Below are 15159 nucleotides of genomic sequence, written 5' to 3'. Positions count from 1 at the left end.
GTGACCTCCGTTTCATAAAATATGACTTCCATTCGATTGAGTTACTCTTTAAAAACATTGAGCTAATAAAGCACAAATATTAATTTTGTCACTTTATAAAACCTAGGTAATTATTTATTTATTTTTATGATAAAGAATTTACAACAATAGGTATTCTAGAACAACCAAGCATTTGCCCTAGTCATGCGACTCGAAGGGAAGGAAGTAGCAAATGAATCCAAATATATATATTTTTTGTCATTAATTAATTAATATTTTATTTAAAAATTTATGACTTCTAATTTCTCAATTTATATATATATATATATATATATATATATATGAGATTCAAACTAGTTACATTCGAAATGTAAAAAAAAAAAAATTGTACTTATATGGCATTTTCAAGTAAATAAGAAGTTTTGAACAAACAATAAATAAGAAGTTGAAAGTGTGTGTCAAAGTATGTAGAAAGTATAAAGCTTTCCAATATGGTTTATTAAAATCATGACTTAATTCGATCGTCATAGTTGCAGAGCGAGTGTTGGCAAATGATGGAGGCAAAAGGGATTGCAGAGGAAGTGGAATTGGCGAAGAAGAGATGCAGGGCCGTGATTGGTAGAATAGAGGGATTGCCCGCTGCGTCCACCACCCTCACCGGCTCATGCAAGCGCACTCTCCTCAAACTCGCTCACTCGGAGCTCGCTTTCCTCTCCCGCTGCTCTACCACACCCCTAAGGTGAGCCTACCCCAACTCCCAATATTGCATCAAGAAAGTTTTACCACTCTCTGTTGGCTGCTAGGGATACAATTTGCTCTATAAAACCCATTTTGCTAATTTCAGACTAAACTACCAAATATGACTATTGGGTTGCTTTTACGCCATTGGATGGCAGATTAAACAAAACCCAGAAAGAAAAAAAGAAAAAAAAGGATGGCAAAGATGGTTCTCTTTGTTTCTTACATGAATTATGTGTAGTAGAAACCCATTTATCCAAGTAAATGTCACTGTCTCCATCTCTAATGCTGACTGAATGATAATGAGGGTTTAGAATATTCACGTGTAAGGTCTATGTCAAATTAGCCTATCAATTGCTTGTATTGTTTCTTGGGACAGCATTATATTCTGATTTAGCAGTTTAATTTAATAATCCAGGGCGGTTTCATTATCTGTTTCATCTACTGAAATAGTTAAGTACTTGGTCTTAATCAGCAGTTGCATTTCTGCTTTTCTTGAAGAAATTTTAGTGAATTAGTGATATGATCGTTCTTGTTATGTGGGGACAGTGTCAATATTGGGCACCTCGAGGCAGTTGTTCACATTCTACAGCAGCCTTTTGTAACAGGAGTTTCGCGAGTTTGCAAGCCAATTCCTCTATCACCTACAGATTTGAATGGGCGGAGAACCAATTCTTGTTCAAAAGGTGTCCATGTTGATGTAGTTTGTACTCTCAATGGGAAACCTGTGTGGATTATTGTCTCCGATAGGAACCCAAGGTACATTTCTTGGGATATATGCCAAAAGACTAAGGGCTTGAAATTGCGAGTTGAAGAAGTCCTTGCTGCAGCCCAGTCTATGATATCATTGAAACCTTCGTCAATCATTCTTTTCTTCTCGAATGGACTTGGAAACTTTGTTAAAGAGAAACTCAGAGAAGAATTTGGGGCGTCTGAGATTGCATTGCAGTTTTCTGTTTTTGATTTTGACTTCTCCGAGGATTTGGAAGGTGAGTGGATAAATGTGCTTGGTAGATTGTATCGAGAGGCATGTGTGCTTGAAATAAAGGTTGACGATATTGGTGATGCTGTTTCAAGTTCTGGATGTGATCTCAAAGGCTCAAGTGTTGCTGCAGTCATGCCTAGGATTTTTGAAGAGCGATTGGAGGGGAATGTGGGTGATTCTTTGTGTTCACTCATTTTGGGGATGAAACTCTGCCCTTTAGATTTTAAAAATGTGGGATCTTCTGATATAGGGGTGTTGTTAGGTGAAGGTGATCTTATAAATTTTGATACAACGGCTTTGATTGCACTTGTATCAGGGATTAGTAATGGTGGTACTGAGAAACTTTTGGCTACTCCAGAGAGTGAATTAAGGCAGCGTTTTAAGGGCAACTTTGAGTTTGTCATTGGACAGGTAAGTTATTTATTTAAGTTTTGTGCTCCCTTCTACTTTATCAACTTATGATATTTAGCATCTTGGTTTATTTTGTTAGTTAGCATTGAAGCATATGTCATGCCATATTACCTGTTTAACGTCAATGTAAAGATTAGGATTAGGATGTGCGGTTATTATTGTCAAGGCATGGAAGGTGAAAAGTGGATGGTTAGTTGGAGGTCAGTGCCTATGTGGGTTGTATGGATTTGTTCCAAAAAGAATAAGGCCATTTTGAATAAAGGGGTGACTAAAAGGATTTGAAGTTTGATAAAAGCTTTTCTACCTAGGTTGTGAGGAGTCTTAGTGCACCAACCTCTTGTCACTACTTATTCCAATTTGAGTGTGGCTAGTACATTAATTTTAACTTTAGTATGTCTGAATAAAAAGTTTTTTAATGAATGGAATACTTGTTTTTAAGTGTGGGCAGCATTGGTAATTATGAATATGGAGAAACTCTTTTCCTTGCACTTCTCTGAGTTTGTGGTGTGTAAACAGAATGCTTGATATGGTCATTTATGATAATGGGTATACTGCTTCATGATGTGGCAAATTAGCACATCATCAGGCATGGGTCAGCTACTTATTTGTTGCTAGTCTTTCCTATGATAAAAGTTCGCTTTGCAGCTTTTCTAGCTATTTCCTATAACTTTCAAGGCATTCTACAATCACACTATGCTCCAGAAGCATTTCTTCGTTTACTTCACCCTACTCGAAATCTAAATGTAACATCCTCCCCAGTGTCCCAATCCTTTTGATTAATCAGCCCTAGATGCCTAAATTAATCCCATTCACGCACCAAAAAGAGGGAAAAAAAGAAGAAAAAACAAAATACTGAGCCTTTCCCTCCACAAAACCTACATTTTCACAAACAATTAATGGTGGACCAGTAAGCCTGTGTGGACACGTTTGTTTGACATTTCCTCCAATACCTACCTAAATGTTAGATATAGTCAATTATTGGGTTGAAACACCCTTCCTTCCTCTCTTTTCCCTTTTATTGAGTAATTTACTGCATATAACAGACCATCCATGGTTGTTTATGTTGCTGACAGATGAAGTTTGTTCATCTATGTGTGTTTTATACTTCTTCAATACTCCTAACGTATATTCATGTTTGCTTGGACTTAAGCATGTCTTCATCTTTTGTCAGGTGATGTCTGAAATCCAGAATCCAATTCATGTGGAACTGGGCAGTGTAATAGCTGGAAGGAGAGGCATAATATGTGAAAGTGTTCATTCGGAGTTCAAGGGGTTAGTATTAATGTGTGGAGGGCCTAATGAGAAGTTCAGAGCCAATCAATTACTGAAGTGCCTGATGTGAGTTTCTTGACCTTTTTTTTTTTTTTTTTTTTTCTTCTGAACCACTTTTATCTGCAACGATTTTGACAGGATATATATCCAGATTATAAAATCAACTTTATTGATTTTGAGATCATCGTTGATTTGTTTGGTACCCTCATTTTGTTTCTCTAGTCAGTTTATTGAGTATAAAATAAATTCATATTTTTTTGGGTTAAAAAAGGCTTGTTTGTTACATTTAGATACAAAGCAGTACTGATGTTTAGTTTCAGCGGTTCTTGGAAAATTCATTTGACAAGCCATAAAATGTTAAGTCGTAAGTTCTCCTATCAAAATTTATGTCTAATCTGTTGGAAAGCACTATGCATCATTCCTTTGATGCATATTAAAGATGTACCTTTGATGTTGCATATTCAAAAACTAAACTGAATTGACCACTCCTTATTTCTTCTCCTCAAATAAATTGTGAGGCCAATAGGGTGGGCTCTTTCTTAGTAATTATCCTTGGTATGCATGTAGGCTTGCAGGTAGTAGGAGAAAACAGATTTTTCTCTTCCCTAGGAACTAGCCACACGCCCCCTTAGAGTAAATCACTTAGTGTGGCATGCCCGCCCTTGTTAAGGGGTATAAATAGCTTGAGGAGGGACCTGAGGAAAAAAATAAAACCTAGCTCCAATGGGCTTTGGACTTCCAGTTATCTCATAACTAGCCAAAGTTACCATTAATTGTATTTTATTCCACTAAAAAAATATAATCGCATACTGTATCTATACAGAAAGTAAATGATTTATTTCAAATTTTTTGAACCTCTATCTGTAAACATACAGTTCATACCAAGTAAATCATTTTCCTGTATTCTGAGCTGATAAGCTTGAGGATTGGAACAGGGTTGTGCCTGATAGTCCCTCGCAACGAGTGATGGGCCTCCCAACTACCAGAAAGCTGGCATTGAAGAACAAGGTTGTTTTTGGTACTGGTGATTACTGGCATGCTCCAACTCTGACAGCGAATATGTCATTTGCTAGAGCAATTTCACAGGCTGGAATGTCCCTGTTTACGATCGAGCATAGACCACGGGCATTAACTGGTGATTAATCATACATGGGTTTGGGACCAAGTGTTGAGACATGCTCCCATAAATATCCTTTGCAGGTAACAGGATCTCATTGTCAATTGGACACCGTTGAGTACATTCATTAATAGCCAGTTGACAAACTCATGATCCATGCTAACAGTTAGCTACTTCAATTAATCAAAGGTGTGAGAACATTTTGGATGAAGAACTTGTTAATACTACAAAAATAGATGTGATTCCGGAGGACCAAGTGATGGTCATAGTGTTATATAAATTTGAATGAATCAATCTCTTTTATCATCCAAATTATCTCTCTCCATGTCTAATAAATAGAAACATCTTCTGGGATCTTTGAATTCTTTTTTATTACACAATAGAGCTTAGCTAGGAGCAATTCTTCTTGGAGTTGTATTGTACGCACTAATGCTTGTAGTTTTGTAGCACTCACTGCACCAATTCAAACTGTAAGGGTGTGGCTTCAATCCTATCAAGTAAGCAAGCTATAGTATTTTTGCTCTTTCCTAGTTTCAGGAGAAAGACATATCTTTCTTGGCTGACTTACCACCTTATATATTTGGTCCTTCTTTTGTTGTAAGCATAAGGCACAACAGTCCATAAGCTACCACATAGAAAAGAAACATAATAGTAGCATGAGAGAGTGAGCCTAGCCGCATGAAGACAGCTTTTGTACATGGAGAGTTGTAATCTTTTTCTTTTATCATGTTCTATTTTGTGTGTTAACGGCTTGAGAATTGTGTAAAAGAAAAATTATGTGTCTTGTGTGCAAGTGAAATCAGGTTTATTGGGTTTTGAAAATTTGACTGATTTTTCTTCACCACAATTTTGTACTTCATCTTCGATTAGTAAATTTCTGTGTGGTTGTCTTCGGCCGTGGCTGTACCTCGTGTCGAAGAAACCATGTAAATTTTTGTGTTACCGTGTGTGATTGTTTTGTGTTATTTATTATGATTGTGATCTATTGCATAATCCAAACACTTCCCGCTTCAAATAGAAATAAAAATAAAAATAAAAATACGGTGTGTGGGACTAGGTTACACTCACTGAACTAATCCAAACATTCCGGACTTTAATTAGAAATTAACATTAATTTTAGTTATAGGGTTTTGCTTTAGGCAATACCTGTGTATCTCTTAAAAAAGGCAATACCTTTGTAACATATTTTCTAGTTCCTCTATGTAATTTGAGATATAAACGGAAATGGATATGAATTTGTAATTAAAATCATGGTTGAATATGAAAGGTTGGATGGTAAATGGGAAAGATGAGATATGATGAACAAGGAATATCTGAATTCCAGAATAGCTGCGTCTCTAGAATTGAAATTACAAGAATGACCTAACTTAGAACTGGGTTGCTTATATTTATGCGGCCCACATTCAGGTACACATTTCTAACTTCTAACAACCACTTTAACAGAACCTATTACAGATTGAGGCAAACTATTATTTAGTTATACCACTAAACCCACTATTATTATATTATTATATTTATACCCCCATTATTACATACATAAAAATATTTTTAATTAATTCTACTTCGACACTAGCTTGTTTAAAATTCAATTGGGGCTTAGTAGAATCATTATCAAAAAAAAAAAAAAAAATCTAAAAATCTACCTGCATAAAACTTTTTTTTTTTTTTTGGTAATAAATGCTATATAGACTTATTCTCACGCTTTTTGACGTAATTTTTAAAATTATTATTAGATTTGAAATAATTGTAATTTTAAAAGTCATAAAATATGAAAATCAAGCGTATAAGTGAGAGTGTGTAACATTAATCTCCTAGAAAAATTTTTTTTAAAAAAAAAAAAAAAAAAAAAGAAGAAATGAGATTTGCAGGCACATGGCCCTTTACAGATGAGGCCCAGCCCAAATGCTTGGGATTTGGGTCATAGTGTGAACACTATGGTTGATGCCAATTCGATGAACGCTGCCATTTTGGATGCTTTGGTCCTTGGGTGTTTGGATGCCATTACTCAAATCAACTAAACTCACCCTTTTTTTTTATTTAACACCTGCTTTTTTTTCTTCTTTTTTAATTCAACTAAAAAATTTTCAACTCTCTTAACACACCAAAAAAAAAAAAAATCAACCCAACTAAAATAATCATTAATGAAAATTCTAATTTTTTTTTTTATATATATAGAAGTGGTGACTGGATCACCCCTAAGAGTTTGGGGCACCCCTCGGGGATGTTTCAAAACCACCCCAAAAGTTTTTTACTTTTTTATTTTTGTCATAATTTATATTTATATTTTAAATTTTATTTTTTATAATTTTATTTTATTTTTTGTAAACCAACCAAATTCCAAACATATTCTAATTTTTTTTTTCTCCTCAATATTCACAAGTTTGAACAAAAAAAATACAGAAAAATCACACATCCAAACATCCATTTAAAGCAAGCACGACCGCATGGCTAGCACTCTGGTACTGGCTAACCCAATTGGTTAAGGTGCTAAATTAGGATGGTTAAGGTCCGATTTAATTCAACTACACTTGGGTATTTTGCGATGGACACTTCAGCCATGTCGTGTAATATCTTCTAAGGCGACAATTCGTGTTCCGTCGAATTTGAATTGAGTCGAGATATGAGTATAAAATTATGTAAGTTAGCTATAAAATGACTTATTTAATTAAAATGGTCAAATTCTTAATCTTAACCTACTAATTTTGTATCCATAAGGGATACCTCGATTGGTTGGAGACCAAGTCTCATAAAGCGGAAGTCACTAGTGAGACTTGATCATAACGTATGTCGGATTCAGGTCGTGTCGAAGTATATTTATAAAACTAAATAAATCATATATCCTTAATCCAACCTATTTAATTAAACGGGTCAAACATCTTGACCATAACCCATTAATTTGGTGTTAAGTTAATATCAGATCTAAAATCGTATAATAATTTGTCGGCCCTAATATTTTCTTTCCCAATGATGAGGATGAAAATTTTAGATTTAAAAATAAACATAAAAGATAACAGTACATATCGTATCAAAGCATTGCAACTACAGGGTGATATGAATGAAAAAAAAAAAGAATCATGCAAGTAGTTTCACATAAAAACACATGGGATAAAACAAGAATCTGAAAAAAAAAAAAAAAAAAAGAAAAAAAGAAGAAAATAATCAATATCTAAAGAGATATCTAAAGAGAAACTAGATGAACTCAAAGCTTCAATCTGAAGCTACAATTACTAGCTTTAATGCTGATGGAATTATTAGCAGAAAGGTTATCGACGACCAACATGCACTGTCCCAAGATCCTCACCTTCTTCAGCTTCAACATCCCAAGTTTGATTGCCACCGGCGCATCAACCTTAAGATCCAGCGGAATGCGCCCGGTTTGCTGTCGCTCCTGCAGCGCCGTCATCAAACCGCTGCCGTACTGCGTTTGCCCGGTCAAGGCAAGGTGCAGCTGCGTCTTATTCCGGTGACCTTGGTAGAACTCCGGGAGCGACCCATCACAGAGCTTAGCGTCCGCATACCACACGCTCAACCGGCCGCCTTTCTCGTAGTAAATTCCGATCTTCTCGTTCGGGTTGTCGGCGGTGATCTTCACGTCGAACTCCGCATACAAAGACATGTCAGGATTGAGGCCTAGGCTGCTTATCTTCAAGCTATCAACGGAGTATGACGGAAGCTTCGGTCGGAAGACGAGGTAGAGAACGCCGGCGGCGGCTCCAACTATAATTATAAGGAGAAGAAGGAGGCTGATAGTCCAGCACACGCATTTGCAACAACAACAACTTGCACGCTTCGGTGGCTTGGCATGGATTATCGCCGGAATGGGGCGCCGCACTGGAGGCGGTCGCCGAGCCGGACTACCCTTCTCAGATACCGATGCGCCGGGACGCACCAGAGGAGTTGTTGGCGGGGCTTCCACATCCACGGCTACCGGATGAATTCTTTGGTTTTCTGCCATTTGCTGTATAGATATTACTCTGCAGTGCTATTGTTCATCTGCAACAGTATATATATAATATATAATATAAAATATATTATATGGTTTTGTAATGTATATACATGTATAGTTATATAGTTATATATAGGTAGAATTTAGCTTTCTTTTTGACTTTTTTTTTTTCTACGTAGCTTATGTGGGATGCATTGATTGCTGCTTGAAGTCTCACCTTCCTCACCTAATAACAACAGAAAGAAAGCTAAAGAAAATAGAGTTAGTTCAGCTACGTCAGAAGTTCCAAATTCAATACCTTTTTTGCAAGGGATCCTTCTTAATCCTTAATTAATTAGTGGTGTAATATTGTTAATTATTATATGAAGAAAAAAGGCACGTCTCTTTAAGTAATTATAATAAATTACAAGGATTAATGGAGAAAGAGATAATATTGAACGAGCATGCATGCCTAAAAATATAATTTTCTCATCTCAACCTCCCTCTTTTCATCTTTCAAATTTTTAAAATTACCATTCGTGAACCGATAGATTTAATGGTGATTTTAAAAATTAGAAAAAAGAGAAATACTGAGAGAGAACGTATAGCACGTGTTGAAGAGTAAATTCTGATATAATTATCTTCTAAGTACCATTTATACAGCAATGGAACAGTAGAAGAGCAAGGAAGAAAGAAAGAAATTAAGGAGTAGAGTAATTCTGAAAATTTAACTAAGGGTCCAGGAAGAATATTTTAGGAAGCTGTTGGAACATATATGATATATATGAGATATAGGGGAAGATTCCCAAGAAACAAGTTTGAAAAAGCATATGATTAGATTCAAAAAAAAAAAAAAAAAAAATTGCAAAAGAGAATGACTCACTACCTCCAAAGTCGGTTACTTGGGCATGTGAGATTTTGAGACCTTTAGACCTTTAGACCTTTTTGTTATATACTATAAGGGTTCTTATGCCTACACGAGCCCATTCGCAATGGCTTAGTCATTTTTTATTTTTATTTAAAATAAGTAAGTAAACACTAAAAAATTATTTACATTAGATTATGCATCTCAAATACAATATATATTTTTGTTGTATTTGTGAATGTTTACAGATTCATCTCATTAATAAATTATTTTTTCTCTCTATATCTCTTTTTTCTCAAAAGTTAAAAATTAAGATCTTTAGGAAAAATACAATCCTTATAAAAAAAAAAAATTTAAATGATATAAATAAAAAAATAGATAATCGGATTATGGTGTCTTTTAAAACTCTTTAGCTAAACTCATTATCTAGATAAAGTGGGTTTTGATTAGCCATTGTACATAAAAATATAAAAAACCAATGTGAATGAATGCTAATGTAAATTCTAGTGGAGGTAGTACTAGAAATCCTTGTTAAAGTATGTAGGATTTGGAAAACCTAGTATGTCTATCCATTGTTTTATCAACACTCGCTTTTGTTGTTTTATGCTGACGTGTCATCCTTTTAATGAAGAGAACAAATGACTTGGTTTGTAATAAGTTCCTATAAAAGTTATTATCGTATAGTATAGTATATACACAACCAATGAGCGAATCGTTGTCCAATGGGCGTATGACACTTGTTATCTCATGACTTGTTATATTTTGGTAATTAATAACAACTATTGTAAATTAATAGTTAAGTTTACTCATAATTAAATCTAATTACTTAAAATTAAATCAGTCTAACTTAATTTGTAAAGGAAATTAAAGCTATACATCTTCATCGAATCCCTACTTCTCTCGTCTTCTTTCTATTAAAACCCTCTTCCTTCTCTTCTCTTCTCTTCTCTTTCATGTTTCTTTTTCTAAAATCGTTTGATTCTTATTATTTCACTGACAAAAGAAGAAAGAAAAAGTAATAGCAAATTTTCATATGTATATTTTTTTTCTTTTCTAAAATCGTCCAATTGTAATTCAATGAAGTAAAGTATAGATTCTTATGAGAATTTCGCTTTTACTTTTTCTTTCTTCTTTTATAAATGAAAAGATGAAGCCTCATGTAACACAACATTTCATTGTCGTAGCCGACAAAGACAAAAACACATTGATGGATCTTATCAATCGAACTTGCTAGATAGTTGGTCTGGTATGAATACGTTGCTAATAATAAGGGTGTACAATTGCGGTTCGCAGTTATTTCCTCTAATCACCAACTACAACTTTCTTAAGCAGTTATCAAATTTTCGTAATAGCAATTGTTCCGCTTTAGACGGTTAGCCGGTTTAAATAACTGTCAACCGTTCAAGTTGTTTTAGTTAACAGTTAATGCCTCTAATTGCCAACCGCAATTATCTTAGGTGGTTATCGAATTTTTCGTAACCGCAACCGCTCCGCTTTAGGTGGTTAGTGGTTTTAAAATAACAGTCAGTTGGCAGTTATTGAAAATCATAACCACACCGTACAATCAATTTTTAGAAATTGGACTTTTAGGCCTATTTTGGTGTTTTGGGCTTTCCTTGAGCCTCCTTTTAAGGCATATTTTAAATGGTTTTGGGCTTTTTCTAAAAAATAATTAGAAGGCTTTAAAATGTAACAAAGTTCAAGAATATTATTATTATTATTATTATTATTATAATAAATAAAGATCAATTTCATTAAACTTAAAATGAACCCTATATCAAACGCACTAAAACGACGTCGTTTTGTATATTATTATTATTTTATAAACAATATATATAATATATAAGGTAGGCGGTTAGTAGGGGTGAAAAGACGGTTGGTTATTACCCGCTAACCACTAAGAAGGTGATTAGGAAAAACTGCTAACCGCCTATATAAATATATAAAAATAAATGAAACAACGTCATTTTTGTGTTTATATATATATATAGAAACAATGTTATATGTAGTAAGGTATTATCGTATTACCATAAAATCAACGTCATTTTTTTTTTTTGGAGAAAAAAAAAAAAAACAAGTTAGCAATTATTAGGGTTATTAACCGCTAACTACTAAGTAACTACCTAGGCGGTTACGGTTAGCCGTTTTAAATGTAACTACCTTTTCACTCATAGCGATTAGCGATTATTAACCTTCTACGCCTACTCCTAAAATTGATAACTGTCCCGCCATAGGTGATTGTGGTTTTTTCCAACTATGTATGCAAACAGTTATGGTTATTAGCCGTTAGCGATTATTAGGCGGTTTATAACTACCTCCTTGTATACCCCTAACTAATAATAAGAGTTGACAACTTTGAACTTGAACAAATTGGAGGAAACACTTCTCCTATTATTTTTCTTCGTTTTCTTCTCCTCCATTGGCCCAAAACTGCAATGGCCCATTTGTTATCAAATATGATCTCATATAGTAGTGGCTTCTTATCCCTCAACGAAGATTCACAGTAATTATTTATTTGAATTGCTAGCAATTTAAGCATATAATATGAGAGAACTATATGAGACCCATATGCTTATCCCACCACCTGCAATGGGTTCCATATGGACTCTATTACATTACATATTGTCCAATTGCTAACAATTAGCGTAGATAATTAGTGTGAATCGTTATACAACATGCAGAATGTATTTTCTAGCTTTCATTTTCCCTCCTTTCTAGACTGAAAATGAATTAAAGTCTACAGTAAGCTTTCACACAGCCAGCACAAGCTCACAAACGAAAAAGAAAAGAAAATAGATCGAGTATAATTTTAAATTTACCTGACTACCTAGTTCTAACACAAGAATATAGTTGTGTATTAACTTCTAATCCTCCTTCACAAGTACCACTTTTACATGATTACATCAAAACAATCAGAGAAGCACGATCAGATGCTCACATGCACCACACCAATATTTCTGCATATCAAATCCAATACAACCAAAGCTACTTTGGCATGTGGATAACACAACGCAGGCACCTTCCTTCTTTCATTAGATCAAAAGCTTTGTTGATATCTTCAAATGGCATATTGTGAGTAATGAATTCATCAATCTCAATTTCCTGCAGGCAAAAATCGTGAAAATAAAAACGAGTTAATCAATGACATAGCGGAAGCCAAAAGAAATCAGCACAGATAAACGGCGTTTTCTGTATGCTGATTCAACAAGACAATAACTTTAAAGAGAACTTGAAATGTTATTCTTATCACTCACAAAACTAAGGCTTCAGTAATAATCTTAGCATTATTACATTGGCTAAAACTTTAAAAAAAGGCAAGCAAAGCGTCCAAAAGGGAAAATCAACAAAAGATGGCAAGTCCTAATCTAATATGGGAAATAATAATGCTAAGATTAAGTCACAAATAATGAGAAAATCGGTTTGGGATTGTGAACATTCAGGGATAATTTCCCATATAAGTGCAGCTGCCAAAACTCTGCTTGAGCAGGAGATCACGCAGGTCTCCTGGAGGTGCACTGCTCGAGTGCCTCTCGAACGGCGTTCGAACAGTGCAATCTGGGGGCACCACTCAAGCGCCCATCGACCTGTGCTCTCTAGTTGCACTGAGCCAGCAACGCCGCTTGACGAGCGCTCGAGCGGTGTCTTCTGGTGGTCCTACATCAATCAACTATCTAGTTAATTATATTACAAGACAACAAATGCACGTGTGCAGGACCAGTCAATTTCATCACCTCATTCATTGAGAGGGTATTTGGTAATCTTGACTTCTCTTTTCTGCTCTCCTTTTTTTTTTTTTTTTTTTTTTTTTTCATAATTTAGGATGACTTGAAGCTCAGTATTTAGAGGTATCTTGTTTTCCTGATTTATAGTCTATACATCAGCATCATTTCTGCAAACCTCCTGCTAGATGATCTGAAATCAACTCTTCATCTTATGTAATTTTGTATTCTTATCCACTGACCTTGTAAACTCATAACAAGATACCATTATTCACAAATAAGTGACTAATTGACAAATGCATCCCCTACAAATTTTCAATTTATCCATTCCCTAATTTTTGGTTTAGCATTCGTTTATTTTGGGGGAGCAGTTTCAGGGCCAGAAAGGCCTGTAAAGTTAGACATCCACCATGTAAAAAATTTAAAGTATTATACGCATGTTCACTGACTCGAAATTTCAGTCGCAATCTCTATGCTTCAACTCACACCAGCTCTTTGCTTCTTCTTTTCTCAAAGGTTGCCACATTGTTCAGTTTTTAATTATTTGGAAAATAATTTCTATTTACATATATTCCTCATTTAGTTTTTGATGTCTATGATAAAATGGAGAAGTTTCTCCTAAAATGACCAGATTATCTTTTAGGTTAAATTGTGATGTAAAATTCCAGTAGGATGTAAAAGAAAATAGGCATGGACAAAACTCTAGTGAGATTCAACCTACAAGTGCCTTTATAGAGGGTCAAAAACTAATGTATAAGATTGCAAATTGCGGAAAGCAAATTTATTTATAAAAGCATAGCAGGAAGGACTCTCTGAAATTCTTGAGCTAATCAATGTAATTAACTTGCACAATTTCTAAAGGTTCAATTCAACGTATAAACCCAGTATTCTTAAGTATCCACACAATTGCCCACAAAAAAAGAAAAAGTACCATGCAACCTAAATTATATTAGGGTAAGGGCCTAGGCATCTCTAGGTTTATTTCCTGGGCATTCCAATGCCTTGTGTTAGTAAGCCTTCCTAGGAATGATGAAAGATATGTTATCTGGCAAGGCAAGTGCACACCAAGATCTGATGCTTTGACTAATGTAAAACAGAAAGAGAGACATTGAAAATAACATGTCCTACATGCAAATGTCAACAAATTCGACAATATATAAACCCAAAAAAGTTAAGTTTCTTCAAGCAACTCTTCCTGAAAGTTTTCATAGCCGCTTACCTTCTTTGTGTACATGTCCACTAATGAAGGAAGATCAGACTTAGGTCTCCATCCACCAAATAGAGATCCTTTCAATGTTCTTCCAGTAATAAATAGTCCATAATGAGCTTTCATCTCTGGCTTCTCTTTAGGTACACCAAGAGTAACAGTCAAACCCCATCCCTGAAAGAAACAAGAATGCACAAAGAAATGTTCAAGTGAATTGCAATTAAGAAAACATTCTTAAATTAGCATGATTAATGGGGAGATTGAGAGGATTACATCGCAACATGACTGCAATGCAGTAGTCATCATTCCGGTATCACCTATACATTCAAATGAGTAATCTGCCCCTCCATCAGTGATACGCTTAATAATCTGAAAGAATTTTACCAATCAGTTTATAAGTTGGTTTCTTAATGCTCTTTGTATCATACTTTAATGTATACTCCTTGTAAAAGACAAAAAAAAAAAATAATAAAAATAAAAAAATAAAAATAAAATAAAATAAAAATGAAAGTTGCTGTTTAGTAATATTAACCTGTTGCAAAGGTTCATCAGAGTCATTTGGGTTGAGAAACTCTGTTACTCCGAAAGCTTTTGCTACACCAATAAGTAAACATCAGCACCAACAAAGAATTTTATAATGGCTTAAAGCTCAGCATCCCAGAATATGAAAGAGCAAAAGCCATAAAACCTTTTTCACCCTTCTCAGGATTAGTGTCCACACCGATAATCCGAGATGCCCCCCGAAGTTTGGCTCCTTGTGCAACCTACTCTTACAAGAAGCAGTTACTAATCAAAATCATATTGGGATAGCTCATCACCATGCTCTTATGGAGGAGATAAGAAGCAATGTTACTGTTACTATGCTAGAATACTTACAGAAAGGCCTACTGTTCCAAGTCCAAAAATCGCCACAGTTGATCCTTTAGATATATCAGCAACAT

At 34.8% G+C, this 15159-nt stretch overlaps 3 protein-coding genes across 4 annotated transcripts; 1 reads left to right on the top strand and 2 right to left on the bottom strand.

Annotated features, from left to right (window-relative positions):
- Positions 1 to 478: 478 nt before the first annotated feature.
- Positions 479 to 5279, top strand: LOC132183600 (uncharacterized). Of its 2 annotated transcripts, none has more exons than XM_059596954.1 (4): positions 479 to 718; positions 1267 to 2113; positions 3285 to 3451; positions 4321 to 5279. In XM_059596954.1, exons 1-4 carry the CDS (start codon positions 531 to 533, stop codon positions 4526 to 4528), a joined length of 1410 nt encoding a protein of 469 aa, XP_059452937.1. In that variant the 5' UTR covers positions 479 to 530; the 3' UTR covers positions 4529 to 5279. The 2 variants fall into 2 exon arrangements, with proteins under 2 accessions (XP_059452937.1, XP_059452938.1); XM_059596955.1 differs by having other exon boundaries at positions 559 to 718; positions 1313 to 2113.
- Positions 5280 to 7701: 2422 nt separating this feature from the next.
- Positions 7702 to 8481, bottom strand: LOC132185810 (NDR1/HIN1-like protein 6). The gene has a single exon (XM_059599602.1). The coding sequence runs from the start codon at positions 8455 to 8457 to the stop codon at positions 7702 to 7704; it is 756 nt and encodes a 251-aa protein (XP_059455585.1). The 5' UTR covers positions 8458 to 8481.
- A 3591-nt stretch (positions 8482 to 12072) lies between these two features.
- Positions 12073 to 15157, bottom strand: LOC132185187 (alcohol dehydrogenase-like 6; the record flags this gene model as incomplete). The annotated part of the gene is made up of 6 exons (XM_059598992.1): positions 12073 to 12394; positions 14231 to 14392; positions 14492 to 14587; positions 14751 to 14812; positions 14907 to 14982; positions 15095 to 15157. Coding segments are annotated over 6 exons (576 nt in total), but the record flags the coding sequence as incomplete, so codon positions are not given.
- Positions 15158 to 15159: the final 2 nt, after the last annotated feature.

The sequence above is a fragment of the Corylus avellana genome, chromosome ca6 (genome assembly GCF_901000735.1).
Source record: "Corylus avellana chromosome ca6, CavTom2PMs-1.0".
Classification (NCBI taxonomy): Eukaryota; Viridiplantae; Streptophyta; class Magnoliopsida; order Fagales; family Betulaceae; genus Corylus; species Corylus avellana.
Note: the sequence above shows the minus strand (reverse complement) of the source record. Positions and strands in the feature narration are given on the sequence as shown.